This window comes from Capsicum annuum, chromosome 6 (genome assembly GCF_002878395.1).
Source record: "Capsicum annuum cultivar UCD-10X-F1 chromosome 6, UCD10Xv1.1, whole genome shotgun sequence".
NCBI lineage: Eukaryota > Viridiplantae > Streptophyta > Magnoliopsida > Solanales > Solanaceae > Capsicum > Capsicum annuum.
In genome coordinates this window covers 225,196,376-225,210,107 of record NC_061116.1, presented here as the reverse complement: position 1 = coordinate 225,210,107, position 13,732 = coordinate 225,196,376, and the positions used below count along the sequence as shown (strand labels likewise).

Below are 13,732 nucleotides of genomic sequence, written 5' to 3'. Positions count from 1 at the left end.
ACATAATTTGCTAGCAAGTATCCATGATTAGTCCCTTTTCGGGACACATGAAAAAAAGAGTCTTCCGACTTGCAAAATGATCTCTATCCTATGTCGGCAAATATAGTTTCGGGCATTTATCGTTTAGACCTATGCCTTCATGGTCAGCTAACCAACTCCCTTATGCTCATGACGTTATCTTATTTGTTTATCTTCAAAGTGTTAGCCATATTAGGCTCATGCTCGTGGTTTAGCCTTTTAGGCTCATGTACATAATTTAACTGTTCTAGGCTCATGTTCATAGTTTAGTCGTTTTATGCTCATATTCATAGTTTAGCCGTTTTAGGCTCATGTACATAATTTATCCCTTTTTAGGCTTATGCTGGGAATTCAATCACTTTGAGTTCATAAGATTTTTGTTTGATACTTTTTTATAGTATTTTGGACAGTAAAAAAAAACATTCTGTTAATGGTTCATGAACATGACTTTCACAACTCTAACAGTTGGGATAAGCCAAATTTGTTCGGAAGCAAACTTTTAAAAATAAAATGATTAAGATAATAAGATTTCAGAACATAGAATTTCCATTCTTTAGCCGCGCACAATTTTGATTGCCAGTATTAGCCAAGATTATGAAGTTTGTGGTAATAAATTATTTATTTCAGAAGTTCAAGAATTCCAAAGAAATGGCAGTCCTTCCTACTTGTTAAGCTTACAGAATTTCAGCATGCCACATAAACTCAAACTGGATCGGACATCAAATTAAGAGATAAAAGGGACGTTCTTTATGTTAATTAATCCTAACGTCTTTTAAGAATTTTAAAAATAGAAAATATTTATTGAAGATTATTGAGAACACTAGGTTATTGACTCAGGTTCCAGATTTAGCCAAAACCAGTCCATACGTTATGAATCCATAAGCACTTGCTAAGACGCCAAGAGGCAATAGAAATAGAACTTGACAGGTTAATTTGTTTTTAATCTAACTGCTGAATTCAAACACCTAGACACCATCTGTTTGGAAAGGAAATTACAAAACAGATTTGGAGAATAAGAAAACATCATGAAACGTGAGCAAAAGATGGTTTTACATACCTCAAAACGTTTAATGAATTTGAGGTCGGAAGACAAAATTTTGAACTTGATTCCCAACCAATTCTCTTGTGTTTCTTAGAAGTTGTGATTGAGAGGAGGAAAAGGAATATTGACTGCTGAAACTTATGAAAACTAATGAAAGAAAAGGGGTATCGACTGCTGCTGGAAAGCTTTGAAAAAAAAAATTATGAAAGAAAAAGGGAGGCTTTTATCATGTGATTTGGAAAAACATGAAGATTTGGTAGGTGTAGGCAAGTCTTCATTGGCTGCATAGACTAGATTTGGTAGATGTAAGCAATGACATCTACATGAGCCTGAGATGTTACAATGTTATCTAGATATTATGTAAGTTATTGATCCTGTAGAATTATTGCTTCTGTCGTGCATGTTCAAACAATGATGCTCTTGAATCCTTTTCCAGTGTGAGTTATTGAGCCAATAATGCACCAAAGACAAGAACACGTTCTTCTGTAAGTGTAAGCAAAACAACACAAGATATCAATTTAAGCTTATTTCAATGCTCTATCTTTTATTCATCAGTTTGGTAACTATATTTCTTTTCTAGGAGACTTCATTTGCTTGACAGTTCCAGAACAAGTCAGGTGTTGGAGGGCCAAAGCCAACATTTTTATCTACCACAACCTTCTCCAACAGGACAAAAGGCTTCTTCAACTAAAAGTTCTGTTGATGATCTATCTTCAGGTACTTACTTTTTTTGCGGCTTCACTAGTAAAATTGAGGGGCTTAGTCTGAACTAGCTTCGTGGGCTAGAGTAACTACCTTGGCGGATTTTCATCTCCTCCAACTTTACCTTCAATTGAATAATCTGACACAATTACAACTAAACTCAAAGTAGTAGTTTTCTTGAACAATTCCCTTAATTGTACAGAAGATTAACTTCTTGAAACCATTTCAGTTTCTTACCATTTGATATTGTATTGTATTTATACTTTAAGAAGTTATCTAGGCAATAATATTCTTACAGATAAACTCTTGGCATACCAATTGTGTGGAACTTGTTGGTTTTAAGTCTGTCTAATCTATTTCCTGGATACTGAATTATGTTACTTAACCAGCTGCAATGTCGTATGGAGATCTCCAAGAGGTTGAAGAGGATACCAGAAAGAAGAATAGCTAGATTGGAACGCCATCAATGTACTCGGGAGTCTGCGGTATGCCCCCTTGCACATATGTCATGTACAAGTAATATCATATTTTGCAGATATTAAATTTTGTACAAGTAACATCATATTTGATACTAGCTAATAAGCAAGTTATTTATATATAAAATTAATATAGCATTTGACTTGTCATTTACAAACTGGCATAATTGTACATGTATAATTAAGTTACGAGAATTTATATAATATTCTCTACTTCTTCGCACCAGAGAAGAGCGACCTTATACAAGGAAAGAAACTGATTCCATTTTGTTTTCTTCAAGCTTTGAGCTCTTTTTCTCCTCTCTATGATCATCTACCAATTGGAAACAACTTCTCTACTTCTTCGGAGGTAGTGGTATGGACTGCGTATATTCTACCCTCCCACCCCACTATATGAGATTATACTGGGTTTGTTGTTGTTGTTATTGTTGTTGTATGATCATCTACCAAAACCCAGATGATTTTCTTAATTGATTTACCTATTTTAATTTAGCACGGAATTGAAGAAATTTGAAACGGACTAAAAATAGAAGTCCGTCAAAACATATGGCCACTTGTCCAAAGAATCTCCACGCGGATAGCCATTGACTTTATTGTGCCATTTCTGCTAAAAACACTTTTTCCTAGATTTGTAAATGTTGGAATTTTTGTCAAAACTTTGAAAAATCCACGCGTCTTAGATCCTAACAAGGGGAGCAGTTCATTGACAAGATAGAAATGCTAAGGAAGTTTGAGAAAGACAGTATGCAAAGGCAGCAAGGAGTGGTGTAAATTAAAGCCATGCATGCATGAGACACAAGAAAAAGAACCGCGAGAAAACAAGGCGAGAGATAAGAACGTGAACGTCAATAGAGGGAAAAAAAAGAATAAGAAGAGAGATCGAGCACGATAGAAGCTTGAGATGGAGAGGGAGAGAGCTGCTGCTGAAGCTCGAGAACAGGCTGCTGTTCAAGTTGAAGCTCGTAAAAGAGCTGCAGCAGAAGCTAGAGAAAGAGCAGAAAAGGTAGCTTCAGAAGAACGTGAAAAAGCTTCAGCTGGAAAGGCTAAGGCTGAGGCTGAGGTAAGACGTAGAGCAGAACGAGTTGCAGTAGAAAGAGCTGCCGTAGAAGCTGGAGAACGACAAAGGGCAGTAGCAGTAGCTAGAGAGAGAGCTGCTGCTCAAGCTCGAGAACGGGCTGCTATTCAAGTGGAAGCCCAAAAAAGAGCTGCAGAAGCTAGAGAAAGAGCAGAAAAGGTAGCATGGGAAAAAGCACGTGAAAAAGCTGAGGTAAGACATCGAGCAGAACAAGCTGCCGCGGAGGCTCGAGCAAGGCCAACCCAATAACTTTTGTGTGGATCTAATATTTATATAAAGAAATATATGTATTGTTGGTCTAGTTGAGTAGAGAGACCTGTAAAAGTTTTATTGACCTCTTCATTGTAGGTTGTGTTAGGAAATAAGATTTTTCTAGAAAGATATTTTTGTAGTCGACAAGTGTTTTAGTTAAAATGAGTGGTTGTTAGTTAGCCACATATGCATTTAGTATTGTGTGAGATATTTTGCATATTTTGTGGTTTGTAATCCCCCACTATATATATATATATATATATATATATTCAATAAGTTTCAGCTCCTTTTCTTCCTTGCAGTTTTATAGCAATTTATAACTGCATCTTTTTTTTACTGTTTCAGCTTGTTACTTTTTTTATTTTTCTTGCCTTTTCAGAGCTCGTTTCTTAAGGGATCTGAATTTGATTTTGTTGATTGACTTATCTTATTTTTTTGTTCTCTTCTTGGATCTATTTGTTGGAAAGTCGTGGCACCAAAAAATTAGCCAACGACGAGTTCTCCGATTTTATGGAAGAAAATTATCATATTTGGGCTATTAAGATGAAAGCTTATTTGAAGGCTCTCAACTTGATGTTGTTGAGAGAGAACCTGTTGTCCAGCCATTGAGAGAGTTTCAACTCTCAGTGAAATTAAAAAGTATAATGAGTTGGTTACTAGATCTCCAAGAGCTCTCACTTGTATACATTCAAGTCTTACGAAAGTGATGTTTATAAGGATTATGGCTTGTGAAACAGCCAAAGAGGCCTGTGATAAGTTAAAGGAGAAGTTTGAAGGCAGCAACAGAGTGAAGTCTGTCAAGGTCTTAACTTTGAAGAGGGAGTTTGAGCTCTTGAAGATGAAGGACTCGGATAGTGTGAAAGAATGCTCTTCCAAGTTGATGGATATTGTGAACCAAATAAGGATACTTGGTGAAAATTTTTCAGATCGGAAAGTTGTTGGGAAGATCATGGTCAGCCTTTCGGACAAGTTTGAATAAAAATCTCAGCTATTGAAGAGTCTTGTGACTTGACTACCCTTTCAATAGCTGAGCTAATCTCTAAATTGTAAATCCAAGAGCAACGGATAACTATGAGAAGTGAAGGGATAGTCAAAGATAATGCCTTTCAAGTAAGGCATAAATTCAATCAACAAAAGGAAGGCAGAAAAGTTTCTTTAGACCAAACGCTGGAGAGATGAAATCTGGTGGATACCACGGTGAATCATTAAGGAAAGCAAAATCTCCGCCTTGTGGTATTTGTCAGAAGATAAACCACTTGGAGAAGAGTTGGCACAAATCAAAGATGTCTCCTATTCAATGTGGATATTGTAAGAAGTATGGACACATTGAAAGGTATTGTAGGCAAAAGCAAACTCAAAGTGGCTAGTCTTCCCGACGAGTAAATTTCGCGAAAGATCACTAAGTTGAAAAGTCAGAGGAGGTATTCATGGTCTGGCACACATCATATGCTAATTGATGCAATTGGTATGTCGATAGTGCGTGCACAATGCACATGACGATTGATGAAAATCTGTTTATTAGCTTGGACAGGTCTGATAGGACTAAAGTGAAGCTTGAAAATAGTGCACTGGTGCAAGTTCAAGGTAGAGGGTCACTGAAATTTCCTACGGATGAAGGTATGAAAATCATAAACGATGTTTTTTATGTACCAAGCTTGACTCAACTTGTTGAGTGTTACTCAGTTGCTTTATAATAATTATTCACTTAATTTTAAGGATAAAAAATGTGTCATTTATGATCCTAAAGGTTGTGAAGTAGCAAAAATTAACATGATTGAACGGATATATATGTTCATGTTTCAGGCGGGTTAGGGGGAGGCCAAAGAAATACTGGAGAGAAGTGATTAGACGTGACATAAAACAGTTACAGCTTATTGAGGACATGACCCTAGATAGGAAGGTATGAAGGACGCATTGTCACGACCCGAACCGGGGCCCTGGGCGTGACGAGCATTCCCGAACCCAAAATCCCGGAACGCCCTCTGTCTATCTGGTAATCATGCACATAATTCATATGATCAAAGTAATACAGAATAGACACAATAATACGAAAACATGGTCAACAATTTAAAACAGTTAAAGGCCTGAAAACATGCTCAACAATATTTAATAAACATCTGCAACAGTCTACGAAATCTCTATTAACATACTATCTGAATAACTGGGACAAGGCCCCCAGCAGACCAAAAACCATACTGAAATAAATACCTAAATGACTAGGCCTTCCAAAGCAAAGAAAGCTCACCAACTGAACTCTGAGACAACCCTGTTTGTAGACTCTACTGAGGATCTGGACCCCTAGACTGCGCCTCAGTACCTGGGAGGAAGGGGGGTCAGCACAATTATACTGGCACGCGAAGCAATCCAAAATAGAGTAATTGAACATATATATATATATATATACGTGAGAGCAAATGTTCATCAAACATTATGCATAAAACAGTTTCTGAAAAACACATGGGCAACTTCTGAAAACATGTAACCTATCTGTAAATCTCAAACTCTGATCTGTGTATTACTTCTGAGTTAGGTGGTATCCCCTACAAGTCTGATATTCTACGGGCGATATGGAATCCACCATTGACTCGGCGGGAAAGCCTCCAACCCGAGTATGCCGCAAGGGTTGGAGTTCCTGAATCTGATACGCCACACGACACTTAAGTCAGCGTATAATAATATACCTGAGTCGGCAAACCACGGTTTTAGGCAATGAGTTGCTTGAACTCAAGCCCTCTTCAGGGAACCACCTAACATCTCTGTATGCCCATTTTTAACCTTTTCTGTACATGCAACATTCTGAATGTCTAAAATCATGATAGTCTGAAATGTCTATTAGTCTGAGTCTGATATGGCATTAGTCTGAATTGGTATCGTCATACCAAGACTTGCAAGTCATGATTTCTGAGCCATAATACATTAAGCTAAATCTTTCATTTAAAGCATAATTTAGACCACCAAAAACATGCAACTGATATAGAAGATTTCGTGTTTCGAAACTCAAGTCAAAATCATGCAAAAACTTCATCAACATATGGTGGTCTAGTGCCTTTAGAAAATCCATGCACTCTTTCATTACATGCATTATGAACATTAAACATTCATGCTAGATTCCCTTTTTAGTGATTTAAAACCACCTTTAAATCATAACAAGAGTTCAATCATTTCATATAGTGCTTTTCAAGAATGCATTGCAAAACAATTCATATGCTATGAGAAATCTGAAAAATTCATAATAAGAGGAAATTCACCGAAAATCATGCTCTCAACAAGAATTCATTCTTAAATACATGGTTTCACACATTCATATTCTCAAATCACTGTGGGAAAAGTCAAAAGACCAAAACAATGATGTTAAAACATTTAATACATGAATATATACATAGATTCAAAAACCTCATTCTAAAACATGATTTTTCTATGCCCCATGAGAATTTAGGAAAACCCTGCGTACCTCTATTTCGAAAAATAATGGGTGCTTCTTGAAGCCTGTGGATTGGGGATTCCAAATCTCTAATCAATTTTGAAAACTCACGGTTAAATCTTGATTTATTTGAATTTTTAGTTTGAAACCCTTGGGAGTGTTCTTGAGAATTTTTAGATGAATGTGGATGTATTTTGGAGAATTGGGGACTGAATTTCGCGTTTATGGCTGAATAAAGGTGGGAAAAGGACCATTTTTCTCCAAAAACGGAGTGTTTAAGTCACTTGAAACCATAAGATATGCGCCGCATATGATATCGCATATATTTACATAGGCGCTGCATATGATATCACCTATATTTACATAGGCACCGCATATGATATGCCTATATTTACATAGGCACCGCATATGCTATCGCATATGCTTTCCAGTGGCCATGTGCGATTGGTTAGGCGACGCATACTACTTTGAAAGGCCATAACTTCTTGCTCGGGTGTCGGATTTTAGCAAAATTGGTATCATTGGAAAGTTAACTCGAAGACCTATCATTTGACACATAGTAGGCTTTCTAATTTGACATATACAGAGAGTTATGGTCGATGGAAACTGACACAAATTACAACGTCCACTAAAACTTAATCGATCGAAATAGTTTCAATTCGTCCTTGAGTTGAAGGACCTCTATGGTCTAAATTCATGCTCAAATGGATTCACATACTACATAATTGATTAAGATGCCAAATTGGCATAGGATTTAAGGCTCTGGAATTATCAACGCGTCAGAGTCATGGTTTTTGTTCTAGCCCGAAATGTGGGGTGTTACATGCATATTAAGATAGAGGGTTAATATGTGTGTGGCTGAGTTGTAGTCAGTAGTTAGGAGTACCTTGGGGTAGCGACGCTTGTAGTCGTAGGGCTTTGTACATAGGTTGGAGCTTCTAGTTAGGTGGATTGGGGGGAGGTGTGTTCCTTTGGTTTGTTAGTATATCGTATTTCCTTGTGGGTGTTGTATCTCTATTATTATATCTTGTTTCTTGTTCTATGACAATTTTGTTTACAATCATTGTGTCCTGAGCCAAGGGTTTATCGGAAACAGCATCTCTACTTCTTCAGAGGTAGTGGTATGGACTGCGTATATTCTATCCTTCACAAACCCCACTATGTAGGAATATACTGAGTTTGTTGTTGTATATGTTCATGAAAGAACACGACTACTGAAAACTTCTCTTAAGTTCTATAAAAAATATAAGGACTCTCTTGAAGTTACCTAAGAAAAATCTGCAGGTATAAACATGAGCTTTTTTGTATCCAGAAGAAAATTAATTGTATTTTCCCAAATTTGTATACGGGAAATGTCTGTTAAGGAAAGTCGAACAAAGTCATTTCTTCTTCGATCATGGTTCTTATTTTCTAACAACAAGTATATAAAGCAAAAACAATGGAGAAAAGAACAATAGCAACAACAATAATACGATAATTGAAGCAAAAAAAGAACATAGATAATACGAAAATCAAAGAATGAGATAATGGCAAACTTTCTTTCGGTTAAAGAGTAAATATTTCAAGGGACAAACATCGATAAAACCAAACATATATTTATACAATAGAATGATACATGACACAACTAACCAACAACCAGTAGGTTGAAGGTTCAAAGTTGTATGAAAAGGAAAATGCTGTGTTGTAGGAGATTTTAGACAATGCAAAGCAATATCTTTGTGACTAATAGCTATAAATTCATTCCCTATGCATTTGGATTCTTGTCCGATGAGCTATCGGTCATGATTTCTTCTTCTTCATCGTAATTCAGCTCCTACAAAAGAATACAAATTTTTCATATCCACATCACCAAAAGAAACAAAAACAACATACCCAATGTAATCTCACAAGTGGAGTCTAACGAGTATAGTATGTATGCAAGACCTTACTTCTACCTTTACGAGATAGAGAGGTTATTTTCAATAGATCCTCGGCTCAAAGAAAATGTAATAAACTAGACTCAATGAGCTAAAATTAATAAAGTTCCAACATGTAAATGAATCAAGTTTCATTGTAGCTCTGTTTATAGAAGAGGAGATTAGCTAGTAAATGTTCTACTTGCCTTTAAATGATCTCCCTTTATCTTCCTTTCTTCTACCTTCTCCCTGAGCGTTCGAATTGGAGAAATCTTTTGCTGCAATATACATGCACCATCATTCAATCAACTTCATCTCAATGTCAAACAAATTATTCTTCGAATTCTCTATACTCATTTCATAATAATCATGTTCATTTCATTCTAATAATTGTCAAAAATGCACCTAAAGTAGCCTAACTTTTTGAGTTTCATACCTAAACTATTAGATGGGCGAGATTTCTATCTGAACTATCAACTATCAATGTTTACCTTTCCTACCTGAAGGATGGTGATATTTCAGGTAAGAGAAATGAACAATTGATAGTTTGTGTGTGTTGACAAATACTCACTCCTTTTCATTTTACTTGGCCCTGTAAAATAAAAAGGGAGAGTGATAATTAAGGTAGGAAACACACACCTTATAGTTTAGGTATGGAACTCGAAAAAAAAGTATACTTTAGGTATGTTTGAATCTCAATAGGATTTATATTTTAATTCCTTGCATCTTCAATTACAAAATAAAATCTTCGAGATTCAAAGACAGATTTGGAATTTCCTTTTTTAACTTTCCATTTTTGATCAAACAAAAATTCACCTGAAATCAATCAGAACAAAAAGTAGATTTACCGCGCAGGCTAATCTGAGCTCATTCAATCGAAAAAGCCGATCAACTTCAAGTTCAAGCTCTTTCTGCAGCTCTCCTCTGTTTAACAGCTCCTTCCTCCGCAAATCCAGAAACAGATCTCTTTCTTTCAGCATCTTCTCCGTCTTCTCTTTATCGCTTTTCAGCCTCTCGAGCTTTTCACGAATAGCACTGAGCTCCTCAGCTAACGATGAATCGAATGGTTGTTCTACCTGAATACAGCTGACTGGATTTGTTGCCTTTTTTGGAGTTGAAACATCTGGATGAAGTTGAAGATGAAGATGAAGATTCTCTTTGTTTGAGTTTTGTGCTACTGAGATTTCTATTTGTTTTTCTTGTTGTTTTGGAGGAATAGACGGAGTGTTCTTCGGTTGAAGAGGTTTCCGGCCAAGTTTTGGACTTGGCCGGGGGATCTGGTTGTTTTCCGGAAAAGGTGGTGGAGCTGGTGGTGCCATTTTGTTTTTGTTTTTTTTGTCAATGGCTTTTTAGTTTGTAGGTTCGAATTTGAAATGGGGAAGGCGGACAACAACGGCTACTTATAAAATGGAAGTATACAGAGACTAGAAACAGAATCCAATGTTTTGTGAGAAATATGGGAATTGAGTTGAAGAATAATAATTGACTGCATTTGTACAACAGGGCCCATTAGCTCAGTTGGTTAGAGCGTCGTGCTAATAACGCGAAGGTCGCAGGTTCGAGACCTGCATGGGCCATAGTTATCTTTTTGCATTCATTTCTCTGCTAAATTTGCATACAGTACTTGTTTCAACCAAAATACATCCTCTTTTCTTTGTTAAAAAAATACACTTTCGTGTAATTGTATACACTTTTGAAACAAGTAATTTTCTTGTCTATTTTATGTGCTTTCATTGTGTGTTTTATGTTAGATATATATTTTTAATTCTATTTTATTTTAAAAAAATAATACTCCCTACCTTCTATCATTAGTAATTTTTTATTTTGAAATTTATAATATCTCAATTAATAAGTTAGATCACAAAAATCAAATGGATAGAGATGAAGTATAGTGAAAAAAGACAATGTTTAAATTTTAGTACGATATACAATGATATAAATCGTATAATCACTTACCATCAGCCACTATTATATATTTTTAATCACAATTATAGGAAGATTATAAGTCACTGTTACTATCAGTTGTCATTATTATAAGTATTAACTGTAATGTCAATTATATACCACAAGCTTAAACACTAAGATGACTTTATCAATTACTATTCTTGCTAGCTACCGTCCATAACTACTATCATCAATCAACATATCGCCAACCATCATCTCAAGCAGATATAAGCGACTACATTATTAACCATCATCAGTTATCACCGCCAACTATCATGTTCTTTTTAATTGAGTGAATCAAATACATAAACACCAAAAGAATATATTCAACAAATTAACTTGTCATTATTTAATCTAGATATTGCTATTTCCATATTATAACTCTAATATAATTTGTTTGCAAATCAAACGACCCCTTATAAATTGTTTCACATAATACATGTGAGTTTGATTTTCACTTCTCCTTTTTTCTCTTTTCTTTATTCCATAATTAATAAAAAATGTGATTAGATAATTTATATTTGATCTAATTTTATATAATTCAACTCTCAATCAAAAAACAAATTAATGGACTATATACTAAATCCAATAAAATATCACAGAGACCTTTTCTTTGATCGCAAAATTGTCCTATAAACATGGGAATAAATACATTTCAACTTAAGCATTTGATTCCATTGTAAATAAATTTGGCAAAATGCTCTTCTGAACCCTTATACTATGCCCGTTTTGTAAGTTGAACACTTCTACTTACATGTTTGTCATCTGGACCCCTGAACCCACTGAAAATCAATATTTTGGATCATTTGACCGTTGACTTTGCCTATGTGGCATTGAAATGGCTAACTAAGACTAAGAGAGTGTAGTCACTCTCCTGGGGTACGAGTGGCGATCAATTTTTGGCCAATTTTATATTAAAATAATTTTTAGAAAATAAATTAATACTAAAATTAAAAAAAGAAAATACAAGGACCTGCCTTGTTTTCCTCCATCTTTTTCATTTAAAAATATTTTTAAAAATAATAAATTAAAAAAATAAAAAAATCCTACCCCAACACCCTCCCCCATTCAGCCACCCCCTACCCCAGCCACCGTTCAACCACCCACACCCCTCCCTAACCCCCATTCATCCACCCCCACCCCACCCCTCCCTCCCTCTACGCCGGCCATCACCATTAACGCCGGCAAGCACCACTACACTGCCCCCCTCCCCGACAAAACCTCACCGAAAAGTTTTTTTTGATCTCCACAAAAATCATCACACACTACACCACTGATCATTGAATTTCTTTTTTTTTTCAACCTATTCACAAAAAATTCTTAAGTTTTTTTTTCTTCAACCAATTCACAAAAATTTCAAGAATTCTCAACATTGAATTTTAACCAATTCACAAAAATATTCACATTGTGAATAAAAATTGACAAATATTCACAAATATTCCAACATTCTTGAATTATCCAAATCATTTCAAGAATTTTCAACTTTCTTGAATTACCCAAATCACAAAAAAATTCATAAAAATTGAATTTTTACATTGAATTTCAGAATTTCAAACTTTCTTAAATTACCCAAATCATAAAGAATCTAAAGAAAGCATAAAAATTGAGTATTTACGTTGAATTTCAAGTTTCTTGAATCTCCCAAATCACAAAAAAATTCTTATTTCCATACTTCTTAAATTTTTTGCCCCACTTTTTAAATTTTTTGTAGAGTAAGAAGTATAAGAAGATGAAGATGATAAAGGAAAAGAAGAATGAGAAGAGGAGGAAGAAGAAGAAAAAAAAAAGGAAGAAACAGAGAAAGAAAAAACGAAAAGGGGAAGAGAGAAAGAACTAAAAAAAGAAACAAAAAGGGGAAGACAGAGAAAGGGGGTTGGTTTGTTTGTTTGTTTGTTTATTTATTTATTTATTTTAATAGTTAATATTTTTTATATATTAAAATGACGTGGTAAGTGACGTTGCAGCTAACGTAGGGAGAGTGTGTTACACTCACCAAAAAATGATTTAAAATATTACTTTTTAGTGGGTTCAGGGTTTAGATGACAAACATGTAAGTCGAAGTGTCCAACTTATAAAATCGACATAGTACAAGGGTCCAGAAGAGCATTTTGCCAATAAATTTTATTTGTTTTCACTATAATGAACAAATCAACTAGACAATTATTACGTAAAAAATATGATATTCATTTAAATAAAATGGTGTAGCTATTTTTTCCAAAATAATAAAATATAAATAATGGCATCTAACCTTAACTAATTAAATATATGAAAATGTCAAATATATTGTTAAACTCATCTATATTACTTAATCCCATTTATTTTTTGGACAGGGTTGTACCCACTTAAAACAAAAGGAAAAAGATATGACATTCTTGATAAGGCAAGGTACAAAACAAAAATAATCGGAGGACATATGCTTAGTGAAAAATTGATATATAAGTTTGCTAGAAAAAAAAAACTTCTTACCAAAATTTGCAACAAGTCCACATAATTCTAAATTTCTAATCAGGTAATAATATCTAATTTGATGTCCTAATTCAAATTCGTACGAAAAAAATATTTTGACATATAATAGTCATCATAAAAAAATATTAAAATTCAAATTTAAAATTTATAATTAAAAATTAAATTCTCGACAGGCTTTCGCGCTTTTGATTCTAGCACATTTCAATTTTCATCAAAACTTTAAATATTTAACATTCTCTAATAAATTCGGTCAAAAATCAAATTTTAAGGGCTCATTTGGTTGGCAGAATACACGTGGGATAAAAATAAACTATAATTTTCTTGAATAAATCATCTCGCGCTTTTATGTCAACCAAACATTTGATCGATTCATCCTAAAATTAACTCCATAATTAGTTATTTCTTATCCCGTACAAACGAGTCCTAATTTCATAATTAAGA

General features: G+C 34.6%; 2 protein-coding genes and 1 non-coding gene across 4 annotated transcripts; 2 read left to right on the top strand and 1 right to left on the bottom strand.

Moving 5' to 3' along the window:
- The first annotated feature begins 1,785 nt into the window (after window positions 1-1,785).
- On the top strand, window positions 1,786-3,847 carry LOC107873791 (auxilin-related protein 2). The gene is made up of 2 exons (XM_047414188.1): window positions 1,786-2,247; window positions 2,919-3,847. Exon 2 carries the CDS (start codon window positions 3,140-3,142, stop codon window positions 3,560-3,562), a length of 423 nt encoding a protein of 140 aa, XP_047270144.1. The 5' UTR covers window positions 1,786-2,247; window positions 2,919-3,139; the 3' UTR covers window positions 3,563-3,847.
- A 4,714-nt stretch (window positions 3,848-8,561) lies between these two features.
- LOC107874590 lies at window positions 8,562-10,345 on the bottom strand. 2 transcript variants are annotated; one of them, XM_016721354.2, is made up of 3 exons: window positions 9,730-10,306; window positions 9,088-9,159; window positions 8,562-8,799 (listed from the first exon to the last, which is right to left on the bottom strand). In XM_016721354.2, exons 1-3 carry the CDS (start codon window positions 10,198-10,200, stop codon window positions 8,731-8,733), a joined length of 612 nt encoding a protein of 203 aa, XP_016576840.2. In that variant the 5' UTR covers window positions 10,201-10,306; the 3' UTR covers window positions 8,562-8,730. The 2 variants fall into 2 exon arrangements, with proteins under 2 accessions (XP_016576840.2, XP_047270143.1); XM_047414187.1 differs by lacking the exon at window positions 8,562-8,799 and having other exon boundaries at window positions 9,118-9,159; window positions 9,698-10,345.
- Window positions 10,346-10,384: 39 nt separating this feature from the next.
- Window positions 10,385-10,458, top strand: TRNAI-AAU. The gene has a single exon. It is a non-coding gene; the product is annotated as a tRNA-Ile (tRNA).
- Window positions 10,459-13,732: the final 3,274 nt, after the last annotated feature.

Bases quoted from the DNA above. Each gene is read 5' to 3' on its own strand.
- LOC107874590 (XM_016721354.2), bottom strand. From the start codon at position 10,200: ATGGCACCACCAGCTCCACCACCTTTTCCGGAAAACAACCAGATCCCC. The intron at 9,160-9,729 runs GTAAATCTACTT...TGTATATTGCAG, and splicing joins AGCTCAGATTAGCCTGCGCG to CAAAAGATTTCTCCAATTCG. The intron at 8,800-9,087 runs GCAAGTAGAACA...ATTCTTTTGTAG, and splicing joins TAAAGGGAGATCATTTAAAG to GAGCTGAATTACGATGAAGA.
- LOC107873791 (XM_047414188.1), top strand. From the start codon at position 3,140: ATGGAGAGGGAGAGAGCTGCTGCTGAAGCTCGAGAACAGGCTGCTGTT.